The sequence below is a fragment of the Chlamydotis macqueenii genome, chromosome 4, assembly GCF_036417535.1.
Source record: "Chlamydotis macqueenii isolate bChlMac1 chromosome 4, bChlMac1.mat, whole genome shotgun sequence".
NCBI classification, from domain to species: Eukaryota; Metazoa; Chordata; class Aves; order Otidiformes; family Otididae; genus Chlamydotis; species Chlamydotis macqueenii.
Genome location: NC_141559.1, coordinates 662,859 through 678,514, shown reverse-complemented (window position 1 = coordinate 678,514; position 15,656 = coordinate 662,859). Strand labels below are relative to the sequence as shown.

The following is a 15,656-nucleotide window of genomic DNA, read 5'->3' as shown; positions in this document are numbered from 1 at the left end:
GGTATCCCAGCTGTTGGCTAATTGGTAAAATGTCCCAGCTCTGTTCCCCAGCCACAGGTACCACCAGCTCCAGCTGCTCAGCCAGCTCAGGTGGATGTTAACTATCCTAGCTAGAACCAGGATAGATGCCAGTTATGTGACAGTTATAAACTAAGGTGGAGCATTCATAAAATAATCTAAAATACAAAGTACTACAGACTCTGAATTAGAGAACACTATACAGTTTCAAGCTTTATTCTGTAAAACAAGAATACAAACATAGAAAATGCTTGACAGACACTAGAGACGTACACCTACGTAGAACACCACCATCTCCAGAACTAGAGTCCAGCAGTCATTAATATACATGGCTTTAAATATTTAAGATCTTCCTGATAAACAGCTGCTTTCATTGTAAAAAGGTACAAGTAACTTCAGAATTGTTCTGTCGATTCATTTTAGCATTGTTTCTGGTAATAAAACAGCCCAGGCTTTTAACATGAAGAACTGGCATGTCGGGAGTGAGATTTTTTTTTTTTAGTGCCATAAAGAACTTCCATATGGTCATAGAATTTGGTTTATAATAATCTTAAAATACTAAATTACAGGATGTGAGCACAATTCTAGCAATTAATTTGATATTTAGGCAGTTTTTCTAGTGAATGCGGTCATTTTAACACCACTAGTTTAGCTCAGTTAAGAATTTAACTCATTATATCTTATTTAGACCTCTTTAAAAACAATGCTAGCTTAGTCTAGTGCTACATCACATTATCGTAGACAAACAGGTTGCCTTTTTTCTGTATCGTACTTTGGCAAGAGCAACAGTAATGATGTGTTGATGACTTAGCTGCACTATGAACAGAAACTATACAAGGTGACAGGATATATACAAAACCCTCACATCTTAGGGAAAGGAATCCTTTTTGTAAGCCACCATACTATTTACTTTGTGGATGGTAGTAGTGAAGGAACGGAGACGAACCTCTTCTGAATTGGCTATGAATTGTGGTCCTGACTCTTCCCACTTTTCTGGCACTGCCAAATCTTTATCTGTGTATATCAACAAGTCGAAGGCACCTGCAGGCAAGGAGAAGAAACAAATTAACAGCAATGTATGGATAAGAAGACAGCATGTTTGAAGTTAAAGTGCATCTTCTACAACTTGAGATGTGTACCAAGGTTCTCAGAAATTACACTGATACTAGTTAACGTGAAAAGAAAGAGTTAAAACATGAAAACAAGCCCTGGTTATATTCATGTGTAGCCTTTTTAGGTTTTCCTCAGGTGAGTGTGATGCAAGTTTATTTTTAAACATGTTAAAATACTGTGGAGCTGAGCTCTATTTAACACTTCATATGAACTCAATGGTTATTTATATAAGCCTGTCCACAGCTACAGTCACAAAATATTTATTACTTATGAAAACTTACATTGCTCAGAGTCCCTATACTAGGTTCATTGTTAGTTAAGCCCCCGTAAGTTCTGTCCTGATCTCAGTCTAGCAAAATGCTGTCTCAGAAATGTGACAGTATACGACATGTAATAATTAAAAAGCCTCAGAAAATGAGCAGAAAATATTTTTTAAAGTGGGAAAGTTCTTGAGGTTTTCAAAAAGAAGTGTTTGATTTCTTTAGTGAAGTTAGGAATACTCACAGGCAGTTTCCAACAGTGGCAGAAAAGTTACTGTGGCAGTTATTTGTCTGATAACAGATCGAATTTCATCCTGAATAGCTTTCTGAGATTTTTCTCGTGGTGCACTGGAAAGATAGAAAAACTGTTAGGAAAGAAAGCTCCTACTATACTGACAGTTTTCTTCAAGTATAGTTCCCTCTATTAAGCTCTTCTGGTCTGCTATAGGATTGTTTATAGCAGTAACGCTCTTTTAAGCCCTAGGTAGATAGGCTTGTATAGAAAAGTGAAGTGATAGCTGGTGTCCCTTTGTCGTTGTTTGTGAAGCTTCACAGTATTTGTAAGTAATGTTACATTGAGTCTCAGTCCAGAATGGATGAAAACATTTTGGCATAACAACGGGAAAACAGTAGTTCTTTAGCGCGTGTGTCCAATACAGGATTTTTTTTAGTTTGTTGAAGATTAAAAATCAAATTTTGATCTGATGTTTTAAAAAAAAAAAAAACAACCAAAAACACAACAACCAAACAAGAAGATTATGATGCTTCAATCATATAATGAGTGGTATACAGACAAACAAAAGGAGTAGCAGTAGGAAAGGTAGTAGATTTGGTAAGGTTTGAAGGAACATCTTCTGTGTTTGTACTGAGAAAAGGCTGTCTCAGCCGCTGAGGAACCAGAACAATGCTGATGTGCGTGGCATTTGTCTTGTGCCTGCACAGCCAACAGGTATGTGGAAGAGCAAGCGTAGAGGGACATTTACTCACCTCTCATCCTTTACAGTTTTGTCACACTCTATGTCAAACTGCCACCGCTCCAGAACCTCGTTGTTTTCGATGCTGGAGATGACCACCACCAGGCGCTGCACGATGCACTTGTACAGCCACTCTGAAAGAAGCCACAGTAGTTACACTTGCAGTGCGAGAAGCATCAGCAGAGACACAGGAAGGCAGGCACGGCAGCCTCCCGCTTGGCACTTTGAAGAGCCCCCACCTTTCATCTGCTCCACCACGTTGTTGAGGTAATTCTTCAGCTCGGGCTCGGTGGTGACGAGGAGGGTGAGCCCATACTTCTGGACGCGGGTGAAGGTCTCGGGGGGGTAGATGCCCCGCTGGTAGAGGATGCTGTTGATCCCATAGGCTGCAAAACACGCGGGAAGGGAGACGGGGATGTGTGCGTGAGGAGGCCGGGCCCCTCGGCCGGCGGCCATTTCGCCCCGCATAAGGCCTACCGGCCTACCCGCCCCCCCCGTCCTCTCTCCCACCCCGGTCCCCGAGGTTTTCCCCGCCTTCGAATCCCCTTACAGAAAAACTCGGCGACGATCTCGGCGCTGCCCCGCAGGGTGATCCCCTGCTGATCCCGGCCGAGCTGCTTGGCCATGGGGGCTGCGCGGCCGCCGCTTCCCCGCCGCCCGGTTCAAATCCAGCCCCGCCCCGCGCCTCAGCCCGCCGCCGCGCACGCGCGCTAGCGAGGCTGCCCCCCCCCCCCCGGATCTTAACGCGCATGCGTGCGGCTCGGCGGGCGGCCGTTAGCTGTGAAGGGAGGCGGAGGGGGGCGGCGGCCATGATGGCTGAGGGGAGGGAAGGGGAGGGTACTGCACGGCACCCGGTCCCGCCCCGTCGGTTACAGCGCGTCTTCTTGTGTCTCGTCGGTGCAAAGGGCGGTTGGGTGCAACGTTTGGAAGTCACCAGTGAGAAAGAAAAGGTTTTCTTTTTATTTTTTTTTCGCGTTAAACTTTCCGCCAGCTCCAGGTGCCGTTTCCCGCCTGTGGCGGGAATGAGGGAAGCAGAGGCTGGGGGTGGAGTGAGGCCTCACCATGGAAATCCTGGAATCGGAGAATGGTTTAAGTTGGAAGGGAACTTAAAGATCAACCAGTTCCAACCCCCCTGCCCTGGGCAGGGACACCTTCCACCAGACCAGGTCACTCAGAGCCCCATCCAGCCTGGCCTTGAACACTGCCAGGGATGGGGCCTCCACAGCTTCTCTGGGCAACCTGTGCCAGTGCCTCACCACCCTAGCAGTACAGAATTTCTTCCTTTGATCTAAATGTACCCTCTTTCAGTTTGAAAGCATTACGCCTTGTCCTATCACTACATGCTCCTGTCAAAAGGCTCTTTTGAAGTTAAAAATGACACTTTCCAAGTACCTTGCTTATGGGTGATTTTTGCTAACGTTTGCTGTGTAAATCATGTAGTAGCTATTTTAAGATAAAAATGGTTTATTTTGCAAGCAGTCAAAAAGCAGGCAGGGAGAATCTGGGAAAGCAGGATGAAACACTTTTTTTTTTCCCTTAAATCTGTAGGATTGCGAGTATCATAAAAAAAAAAAGAGGTTAAGAGGTGTTTGAAAAGGCAGGGAACCCAGCAGCTCACTGCTCTGGACATACCCACCCCTGCTGTCAGGGCACAGGGAAGGGCCATTGCTAGTTGCTCAAAGCAGTCCACTCCTGTTATTACAGGGACGCCAAGGAAGATGCCGCAACTAGTGGTGACTGTCAAACAGAGGAAACTCTGGCAGAGATTGACAGGTGAGAGAACAAGTGAAACAGCTGTTAAGTGCTGAAATATTTAAATAGTATCATGAAGAGGGGAAGGCATAGTCTACTGGGATAGTAACTAGATGGCCAGCTAGTCAGCTGATAATGTCAGTCAATAGGCAATTAAGTGAAAAATGAATGGATTTGTTAGGCAAAGAAGAGCTGCAAATGAAATCCTTTCCTGAATATTATTTTTCTGAAGTGTCTGGAACAAACAGACATTATCATCTAAGACATACCTGTAATGTATTATTGTCCTTGAAAGAAACTGATCAGAACAGCCTTAAAATGAAGTGACGTTCAAAACAGAAGTATTTTAAACCTAGGATAAAAACCATATGGTCATGACACAGTGCAGTAGGCCAGCTGCTAGAAGAGTGACACGATGGCGTAATTGCTTATTTTGTTATAATAAAATAGTTTTTCTCAAAAGCTAAGACTTTATGTTGGTTCCAATTTTTGCTCTAAGAGGAAGTACAGTTTGCTTCATGCTGCTATGATTAAAACAAATAGTATAGGCCTGAAATCATGTGCTGAAGTTCAGAAAGAGTCTGAATAATTTAGTTATTGACCTAAAGAACTTTATTCTGGGTCTTGATCATTAGTGATTGTGTCGTACATTCATCTTCTGAATAAAATATTTTCAGAGTAAGAGTGGTGTATTTCAAAGCCTATGGTAATGGAAGCATTTTTCATCCAAAGCTCAGCTTTTAGAAGCTAGATAGCTGTGACTGTCAGCTGTTTTGCTTCAAACCTTGTGTACTATTATGCTCTGTCACGAACCGATAAAGGTCCGGTCGTGAGAGGTACGAATTTCTCGGTTACAGAATTAAGACACAACGGTGTCATACGCATATGTTGGTTCTTTATTTCATTCACACACAAAGGGTAAGGGGGGGGGGAGAAAGAGAAAGAGGAAGAGAGAAAAAAAGGGGAGAAAATACCACCACGGAGAGTCAGCGTCCTGAAAGTCCGTTGTACAGAGTGGGTGGGGTGGGTGCCTCAAAAGGATGACGATGCCACCACGGAGAATCGGCGTCCCGAAGGTCCGTCTGAGTGGGGTGGGGGTCCACACACACACCGGGGTTCATGCGGCGACCCTTTTTTTAGTCCTTTGTAGGTCAGGTGCTTCCTGCCTGTGGTTTAGCTTGTGATTGCTGCATCCTGTTGATCTGTCTCTGTGGTGGTGGGTGTTAGGTCTCTGCAAATGCAAGGCCCGCTTGTCCTTTGTAAGCCGTGCGGTTACCTGAAGCATGTTGTTACCTGATTGCTAGTAAGACAGTGTCCACAAAGTCATTTTGCGTCCCCCAGAGCGGGCCTCCATTGTGCAGTCACTTGGCAGTGCTGTGCATGCTTAGTACTGTCCAGGGCCTGAGCTCATGCACAGGGTTTGGCTCTATTCTGGGGGAAGGGTACAAAAACAAGACACCCCGTTTTGCAGTTGTTGGAGTTATTAGGCACATGTTGCTGCTTCAGCTACAAAACAGGATATTTGTCTAGGCATTCCCTCACAGTTGTTGAAGTTTTTTTAGCATTGTGGTTTGTCAGTTCTCTCTATCATTTAGCGATGTTGAGACATTAATTAACCTTTTCAGTCTCTGACATGCTCTTATTCATCTATCCCAAAATGGTCTCACCCCCCCCTTTTTTTTTCCCACTTGGCATTTAATCTGTTTTGCTTCCTCTGAGGTTTTTTGGAGAGCTGCTAATTTTTTTTTGTGATAAATACAAGAGATTGAAAGCCCTCTTGCATGAGGCCACGCAAGAACAGCAGAGTTTATGATTAATATTTACACATTTCTCCTCCAGCTGTTTTGTTACTGTTAAAACCAAATGGCAGAAAAAAATCCAAATGCTTCTTGGTTTACCACAAATTAATTTCACTCCATTTCAGTCTATGTGGCTTGAAGATCTGTTGTGTTGATATGGCCGGGCAGATATGCTTATCAACAACAGACTTAATTGCATCTTCTTTGTTTCTCCCAAGATTCATCTGGAAGGTATTGAGAGGTGATGGTGATCTCCAGTACCTCTGTTCACTCAAAGCTTCCTTCAGTGAACCTGGCACATGGTATTTCACAGAGTTTGGGAGCAGTTCTCTATCTCCAGCTCTGTACTACAGTTAACACTGGTTTCTGCCCTGATGTGCCTCCCCCCCCCAAGAAAAAAGAATCAAACACCACCTTTACAGTTTGGAATTTTAATTTTTATCTCTCTTAAGATAAATATATTTCCCTTTTACAATGTGTTACTACTTTTCTTTAGATTTCTTATATATGCTACAATGTAATCCAATGGTAAGAGCTGCATATTTTCAATACTTCTCCTTTTTCCTAAGCTCCTAATATTTCCCTTTGTCTTTTAACACATTATTTTTCCATGGCCAATTCATTAGTTTTGAAAAGTTTGGTCGTTTAAGTCCGTGAAGTAGTGTCTGTCTTTTTCTTAACCTTCGTATTTCTTCTACTAGAATGTTCTTCATCTTCACCTCTCTTTTTCTTCTCATGTCATCAAGGTGTTGCTGTCCTTTCCCCCCCCCACCAGTAATCCACTTGCATGAAGGCTTAGTTAATTGACAATGTGTGTTGCCTGCTTTTCCCTTCACATTCTCCGATTAGCTCATCTTTGTTTATCTGTTTTAAGTCCTAAGCTCCACAACACTTGTCTTCATTTTCTTCACTTTGTTTAGGTCGGTGTCACTCAGATTCTCTGCCAGGTCAGTCCAATATCCCCCAACCAAGGCCCTCAGGGAATGTGTGCTTACCTATGGTGTAACTGATCTGCAGTCACCACTGGGGACATCCGTACGTAAGTGCTTTTGTCATGTTACAGAATGAGTATGCTCCACACGAGGATGATGATGCCTGTAGTTTGTGTTTAGGGCATGTCCGGCCACATGACAGGAGAAAGGCTGCGGGGCTCTTGCAAGGGAGAGCAGCAGGGAGACTGCTGTGGGTTAGTGAATGATCCGTGTGGCTGACAGCCTGCTTCCTGACCAACTCTGAGGGACTCTCAGGAACAAAGATGACAGGCTGAGTTATATGTTCTGGCACACCAGGAGCTGGCTATCCTTGCTTTAATTATCTCATGCTAAAACCTTAATTTTCATAAGGAATGTGAAGTCCCAGTTGTATTTAATTTAGGTCTCTTATGATTCTTTAGCCATTGCTCTGTTTCTCAGTTACAGCTTCATGTTATGACAAGATTTTAAAAATTCTCTTTCTGTGGAAGGAAGTGTCCCTTGTTTAGCTTGGCTTTTCTGCAGCATTTAGTGATTGCTTCCCCATGGCAATTGTCAGTGAATCTGGGACAATCCAGATCAGTGGTAGGCCTTCACTTTTTTTAAGGCAACCCAGGTCACATTCCCATAGTCATTCAGCAGAGTAGAAGACAAAATTCACTTGTAGAGTTAATTCTCAATTTTTTTTTTTTTCTTTTACCTTCAGGGTGTGGTGGACAGGTCTCTCCTTCCAACATAGCAAAATAGTCTATAAAATTAAAGTTCTGTTTGCTACAAAAGCCCTCATATGACATTAACAAATTGTCATATTAAGCCTCAGTAAAACCAGTTTTTCCTGTGCGCAGAAAGGAAGTCTTACCCTGGCCAACAGGGCCTTAGTGCTTTGCCTTTTCTGGTAGATCTCAAGCTCTTTTGAGTAATTTCTTCCTACGTTTTAGGAGGAGATTCTGTACTTATGAGCCCATAGAAATAGCTAGCCCTTTTGCCTTCTTCCCTCTTGTTTTCTGTGCATTTCTTTGATTCTCCTTAAGGTTTTAGAGTGCTGCACATCCCTGTAGTTGCCATCACTCAAAATCCATGCAGGTGTTGAGCTAATTTTTTTTTTTTTTGCTGCAGGTTAGGTGTTTTGCTCCTTCCCCTCAGCCCAGCTTGTGGTGTTTGTAGGTTACATGCTGGGTGATGCAGTTTTCAGTTGGCTGAGCTTCCATGATTTTTGGTGAAACTGTTACTTTTCTTTATCAGCTGTTTAGTTTCTGTGCCTAGGAGGGTGTGACATTGGGATGGTTCCCAGGAAAAGCTTTTCCTGGACATCGTGTAGGCCACCAGGACAGCCAAGTACCATCAGTGTTCCTTTATAAAAGAGTTATTTTTAAATCTTCTAAATAATTAAATCACTTTGCTATCTTTAAATCACTTTGCTTTGTGTGAGCTTCTTCACTGCGTTCCATTGTGTCTTCAGAGCTTTCACCCAGTGGTGGTTTATTGCTATCTGCAATTAACTCTAGAATTAATTTAAGATACTGCACTTTTTGACAGTCCTTGTATTACCAAGCTCATTTTGGTTTTTTTGTTGTTAGTCAAGTTTGTTTTCAATAGTCTTTGTAGCATTAAATTTAGCAGGATAAGTACAGGTACCTCTTGTCAGCTGTCAAAATACTCTAACATTTCTTTTCAGGTTGGCTACTGCTATATTTTAAGACATAAACAATGAGATGGTATTACAAATAGCAATACTGTATTCTTTCACCAACACCAATGAAAGAGTGGTGCAACTGGGAAAGATTGTCTTAAATTTTAAGTATTAATTAAAATAAATGGATTTTAAAATGAGCCATTGTGGGCTAATAAGCTGCACTGTAACTTCTAATATGATGAGTACGCTTCTCAAAGGGACTTCCTCATTTCGGTTTTGAACACTGTAAAAATTGTAAAAATTAATTTTAATTTTAAATGTACTAAATGTATTTTGAAATTAGACTTACTCAGGTGGCTACTTATTTCTTCTAAAAAAAGAGATTTGATGTTTCCTTCTTTAAGCCAATGTAAGAACACCATTTAGCTCAAAAGTAGCTACATCCAGCTACTGGCGGCCTTGTACAGTGGAATAACTTTTTGTAGATTTTGAGAGTTTTGAAAAGTACTTCTGTGGAACAACATTCAACCTGCCCCCAAACACCTGGCATTTTTCTGAAGGATAAGTAGGAAAAAAAAATTATAGATATTTGTGATGGCATTACCGCCAAACGACCAGGAGAGGGCACCAGGCACATACATTATCTGCACCCTTTCTGTTTCGTCTTGAGCTACAGCGAGTTCATTTTACTGTTATGTATTTCAGTTTAGACAAATTTGAGATGCATTTCTTTTGCTAGTTTTTAAAACATTGTTCCAGAATGAAGGAAATACTTAACTCGGTGCCCAATTTTGATGTTTACCTTTGGTTGCTGTTGCACTAAAGATAATTTAACTGATGAACAATTATTTTTAAAGGTTTCAGGTGAAGACAGGAATCCTCTTTCAGAATCAGAAAGAACAGAACTTGAATGAGCTTTCCGTGCCTTGAAACTCCGTAGTGCTTGATGATGTCATGTTACACCGCTAACAGGTAATGTGAAATCTGCTGAATCCAGCTCTTTATGACATAATCCCCTTTACTACTTAATCCCCAGCCAGAAGGTTGATAATTTGAAAGATGAACTTTAATCCAGATCATGTTAGCTCCTGAAGTTTTCATATTAATAAATTAATGGGAAATTAAAGAGTTCTCAGATAGTTTAGACTTACTAAGCCAGTACACAGCAGTTTAAATTCAAAATAGGTCTTCTAAAGAACACCTCTAGAACAGATTTATCAGCAGAGATTTAGACCATGAATGTTTCATCAGATATTGTGGAGCAAAAGTGTCCAGAAGACTAGTGGCATAGTAAATATACTTTGATCGTACCGTAAGGACCTTTGACAGGAGCTGTTGTGTGATCACAGCATGTTAGATGACAATTGTTATTTTGTGATTGCTTTCTAATCATGTTGTTTCTGATTTATAACCGTGATGGATTTGTTCAGTTACTTGTGTTGCAAGGAATACAGTATGGTTACATAATGCCTAAGAATTATGATGACTGAAGAGATAAATATATTTGTGAGAAGCATATTATTAGCATTGGAAATATTTGAAGAAAAATACAAATAATTCCTTAATTTCATCTTGAAAATTAGAGTCTTTGTGGGTTGTTTTTTTTTGTATACTTAAATCACCAGACAAGTTAGATGCACTGTTGTTGGAAAGATAATCATTACTGAAAATAGACATGCAAAATATTGAAATTCTTTCTTCTAAGTATTGGTCAGCTTAAGAAAATGGTAAAGTATGACTTTCTAAATAAGGTATCTATTCCCATATGGAAGGAGGAGTTCTTTAAAGAATGTAATTTATTTCAAGAAAAACATCCTTTTTCACATGTTTTGAGAAATTTATGCAACCCTTTCTTTTAAAAAATGAAAGAACAAATGGCCATTAATGTGTCGTGACAGTGAGACGAGCTAAAATATTTTATGAGGCACCCAGGCCACATGTGCTGGGACTCTCCACCTCACTGCCTGCACCTCTCACTGCACATTGCTGCCTTGGGGAGTCTAATCCTCCAGCATGGAGACAAACGCTTGTCTTCTAAACTTCCTGTGATGTTTTCATCAGAATTTGTCTGCTCTGTTGGTTAATAGCAGAAGAAACAGGAACAGTCTGGGAATGACATGGATTGTTATCTGAAGATCAGGGCAATATTTATTTACTAACATTGATAGCTTAAAAGCAATTAATGGAGATGTCTTTGCGTAAGAACAGCGTTGAGCTAGGTATGGGAAGTAACAGTCAGATAAAAACAAAGCTTATACAATTCTACTTTAAGTGTAAAGAAGCTCCTCTCTCTCAGTTCATCACATAGAAGGTGAAATGTCTTACTTTGTAATTATTTTGTAATGATACTCATCAAGTAATAGGTACTTCAGTGTTTCTTAGAGTTTAGTTGTTGATTCATTTTCAGTCTGGCAGCACTTAAGAAATCAGGGAAGACTATTTTGGATTCTATTTGCCCTTAAAAAAAAATCACTTCAGGGCAGACAGTGGGACCATTTGCAAAGCAGCTAAGAAAACAAGTGAAAAACGGATTTGCTAGTGCAATTTGAATAAAATGACTTTATTTTCTAAGTCATTAATGAGCCCAGGAGGACATGCTGTTCACTGCTTCTTGTGTTAGTCAGCACTGGCAAAATTTTTATGAGGAAAAACTAAAGAAGAGTGAAACAATATTTGAAAGTTCACACTAGTTATCTGCATCTCCTGCACAATGGATAGCCTCATCCAAACCTCATGATCTGACACTGCTAGGAGTGTAAAAATGGAAACCAGATGGCTTGGTAATGTGAGTGGCAGTTTGATGCTAATTGTTCTTTACAGTCTTCCTTTCTTGAAATCTGATTTGAGTGAAAACATGGCATTATTGCTCAAGGTAGCCTATTCCTTGGTTGTAATCTGACAGTAAGTGAACAGGTATACCAAGAGTAGATACTTACTCTAAGGTTCAGGTCACTCTTGCTACTGAGGAAAATTCATTGAGCTAAAGCAAAATTGTACTTTGTTCGTGTTAGCTGGGTTTCTTTATTTTGTTACAAGCTCTCTGCAGGGACCATGCGGCGTGACTGTACAATGTTTTGCAAGGCGACCCTGTCCCTTGTGGCTACTGCAGCTGGGAGTCAGCACTGTGTTTCATTTCCATCCTGACTTACCAGGCACTTTGTGTGAACTTAGCCTAAGCTGTTTAGATTGAAGTTTCTAACAAAGAGTTTACAAGTCCTGCAAGCCTAGGTACATTGCATTTCTGCAGCTTCTACCGTGGAGATGCCCTACTTGCTGCCGTCCTTTTAGTTTAAAGAACGGAGAGATTCTACTTTTTCTTTTAGAGATATTACAGTAATGATGCCAACACTCACTTATTTAATACTATTATATGAGAGCAGTCATCTGGCATTGAGAAGGTTGAGGTGCAATAACTTTTGCATCCAGAAGATATCCATACTCTCCCATGCCCAAAGAAGTGTTATTGTCATCAAGCTTTAGGCTAATTTGGCTGGGCAACATTTGTTATCCCATCTGTTGAAACTGTGCCACAGAATAAAAGGGAATTGAAAATCCATTTGAAGACAGAAGGGAAAAGAAAGAGATTGAGTTTTAATGGTCAGACCTGGCAAAAAGAGCCCTGAACTGTGGTCCTACTGCCAAGTTATTTTGTGTTTCGCATACTTTATTTTCCATATTATTTCACTTTGCATAAGCTTTTTAGTACCAGTAAAATCTAAACTTACTGGGATCTCATGCTCTAAATTAAAATAATGACAGAAAATATCTTGTAATATTTCTCTTTAATGACTGATGCATTTGTTTATTTGACATTTTCATTGTAAACAATGTTAAAAAAACCCACAAAACAGTGTTAGTGGGAAACAATAATAAAGACATGCTGCCTTAGTGATCATAGTAAACTTTAAGGGTACATGTTCCCAGTTGTGATTACCTAAATAATCTCCTAAAATGCTGCAGGATTATTCACCATATCTGCTTGCTACCTGTGCTAATTTGCTAGGTAAAATGCCCTGCATCTTTTAATGTTCTCTTCCACATGCCCAAAGTTGCATGTAGCTCGCTCCACTCAACAGCGTGACCAGATTGCTGAACTCCCTCTGCCAAAAGCTTTATCTCGCTGTGAATGGCTGTCTCCAGTTAGTGCCTCACACACGGTTTGCGTTACACTGATGATGTTTAGATTTCATCTCTGTAGGAGCCTTAACCTTGCTCTGTCCTTGGGCCCGTTTTGCCCAACCAGGTTGCACATGAATTTAGAAGTCGTAATAATCTGTGCTGACCTGCAGGTTTTTACACATTACCCTTGCTGATTTTGCATTATATTTAGCAAGCAAATGGCACTATTACTCATAAACAGGGAAAAAAAAATCTAGCTAAGTTCTCTGCAGACAGTGGAGGACATGTACATGATTACTCCATCTCTGGTGACAGTTGTGCTGCTATTTTGTGAAAAATACGAAAAAAAAAATGCTGATAGTAACAAAAGTGGACCTATACTTAGACAAAAACCCAGAGGAAAGAAGCAGTAGCAGACAAATTACGTAGATATTCTCCAACATTAAACAGGAAGCTGTAGAGCCAAAGGACATGATCTAATGGTGGGGAAGCGTTGTAAACAAAAGCTTTGTGTAACACCTTAAAACATGCAGTAACAAAAATAGTTTGACAGAGATGACCTCCACATGGGTGTGTTCTTAGGAGTAAGCAGGAAACTAGAGCTCAGGAAGCACGTTCTCGTTTACCCATGACTTGCTGTGTCACGTTACCTCTTTTTTACCCCTGACCCCATTCTTCAATTTCACCTACTTCAAGATGGGATTGCAGTAGCCATGGTATCATAAATAACATAGGTTTGTAAAAGATTCTGTGATGTTTGTCTGTGCACTGCTCATCAGCCAGCTCTGCTTGAGAGAGTTGTTCTGGTATGTGTAGTTAGCATAAACTCAATTTTGCAGCTTCTGAGCACAACCAGAACTGGAAAATGATTTGCTTTAAATTTGCAAGGAGAAATCACAAATGGGAAACTACCGGCTGCACAGTGTTTGGAGACTTCCTAAAGATTTAGGCAAACAACTTAGATACTAAGAAAAGGGGCCCATTTCTTGAGATGATGAATTGTGATTAAGCATGATTTAGCCAACTGTTAAAAGCTCATAAAAATCAACTGTACCTACTTTACCAGATACAGAGCAGCTCATGTCTGAGCTGTTGTGACAAGAGAGGAACTTGTGTTTGTGAGCAGATGACAATGCTTGCCTTTAAAGGCATTCTAAGAAGGTAGTGATACACTTTTCACCTTCACTAATCAATTCTTGATGTGATTTTAAAAGCATTTTGGAAAACTTAAACAAGTTCTAATTCACAAACAGCTCGTGACCATGTATTAATTAATGATGACCACAAGTTACTATGGCCAGATTACCTACTGACCTATCTAGTGCTACCTGAGCTTTTCTTTAAACAGAGTGTTTCTAGTGTATTAAATAACTCTTGGTGTTCCTTGAAACAGGCAGTATCAGTCCCTACTCAACTCTGTCATGACCCTTTTTTCCTCTTTGGTTGCAGCCCTGTTCTTGTTTTCTTTGAGTAGAGGAGAAGGGCACGGTCTGGGAGTGTGGCATTAGAACTGTGTGTCTCCCTTATTTCCTCTTGAGATTCGTAGTGTGAAATTATCAGTATCTTTAACAGCATTCAGGTGAGATTTTGTGGAACCAGTCTTTTCTTGTATTTGGTAAAGGTGCTGTTATTTATATCCTTGAGAATGAATTTTCTTACATTTGGTTTACTGTATTATTGAGTGGAACACTAGAAACCATGCTTCTGTTAGAATAGGACTGCCCTTTGTAGTCAGATTCGTTTTTGTGAAGCAAAAGAATTCTTCCCAGAAAAAACGTGGTTTTTTCCCCATCAAACCTCCGTTCTATTTGGCACACTGACTGTTCATCTCTGGGCATCTAAAAATAATTTTTACTGATTTATGGACTGCTGTTGCTAATATTTCCATGATCCCGTTAAAAGAAAGTCTTTGTTCCTCAGTGGCTGATTTTTGTGTTTTAAATAAGCAAAATGTCAATTGAACTAAAACCAGGTTTAAATCGCGTATATATTAAACTCGGCAACAGCTTGCTGGCAGATTTTATAAATCATCCAAATCTGTCTATATCTGAGGAAAATGGAAAAGAAAGTTCTGAATAATGTAAGGAACCAGGAAAGGTGTAAATTTACATGGTGTGTGACAGTGAAATAGTCACAAGTAAGTAAAATTTAAAATATTCCTGATTAGTATTTACAGTGTTGTATGCTTTTGTATTTTTCTATCTTAGACATGGTTTTATAGCTACAAATATATGTTAAAAAAAAATATATATACAGTTTCTCTGGTGGATTTGGTTTCCTTTTTCTGTGATGCTTTTTTCAGGTATTCGAAGCAACACACCTCCTAGTGTAATCTAGGATACCGTTAGCTTTCCTTGTGGCAAGGGTGCATTGCTGCCTCGTGTTCAACCTGGTGTCCAGATCCTTTTCTGCAAAGCTACTTTCTAGCTAGCTGGCCCCCGGCATGTTCTGGTGCATGGGGGTTATTTTATTCTTCCACAAGTGCAGGACTCCGCACATCCCCTTGTCCAACTTCATGAGGTTCCTGCTAGCCTGTTTCTCCAGCCTGTCAAGGTCCCTCTGGATGACAGCTTGGCCCTCTGGTGCATCAAGCACTCCTCCCAGTTTTGTATCATCAGCAAACTTGTTGAGGATACACCCTGCCCCATCATCCAGACCATTAATGAAAATGTTACAGTAAAGCTCTGGATAAAGAGCTTTACTAAACAGTTTTTTCTCTAAGGAGGAAGCCTCAAAATCATAGTAAAGCAATTGAGTCTTTTTAATTTTGAGTCTCCCCTTTTCTATGAGCATTGAAGTTTCTTTCTTTGGGCACTGTGCACCATAGGCATCTTATGGGTTTTGGGCACAAAGGCTCTGGGTCTAAGCAATCTACTTTGTCTCTTGGCCATATGAAAAAGTTCACAGCCCCAGCCATCTGTGTGCCATAGAGAGACTTGGAGTCTCTTCATGTTCTCATGAAATTTGGCAGAACGGGGGACAGCCTCAGGGATCCACAGAAAAGCTAAGCTTGCCAG

General features: G+C 40.6%; 1 protein-coding gene and 1 long non-coding RNA gene across 2 annotated transcripts; one reads left to right on the top strand and one right to left on the bottom strand.

Moving 5' to 3' along the window:
* Window positions 1-205: 205 nt before the first annotated feature.
* On the bottom strand, window positions 206-3,023 carry MAD2L1 (mitotic arrest deficient 2 like 1). Its single transcript, XM_086747279.1, has 5 exons — window positions 2,916-3,023; window positions 2,605-2,751; window positions 2,379-2,499; window positions 1,636-1,739; window positions 206-1,059 (listed from the first exon to the last, which is right to left on the bottom strand). The coding sequence occupies exons 1-5, from the start codon at window positions 2,989-2,991 to the stop codon at window positions 887-889; spliced, it is 621 nt and encodes a 206-aa protein (XP_086603405.1). The 5' UTR covers window positions 2,992-3,023; the 3' UTR covers window positions 206-886.
* Window positions 3,024-9,398: 6,375 nt separating this feature from the next.
* Window positions 9,399-15,157, top strand: LOC147600752 (uncharacterized). The gene is made up of 3 exons (XR_015258499.1): window positions 9,399-9,492; window positions 14,089-14,218; window positions 14,942-15,157. It is a non-coding gene; the product is annotated as an uncharacterized LOC147600752 (long non-coding RNA).
* Window positions 15,158-15,656: the final 499 nt, after the last annotated feature.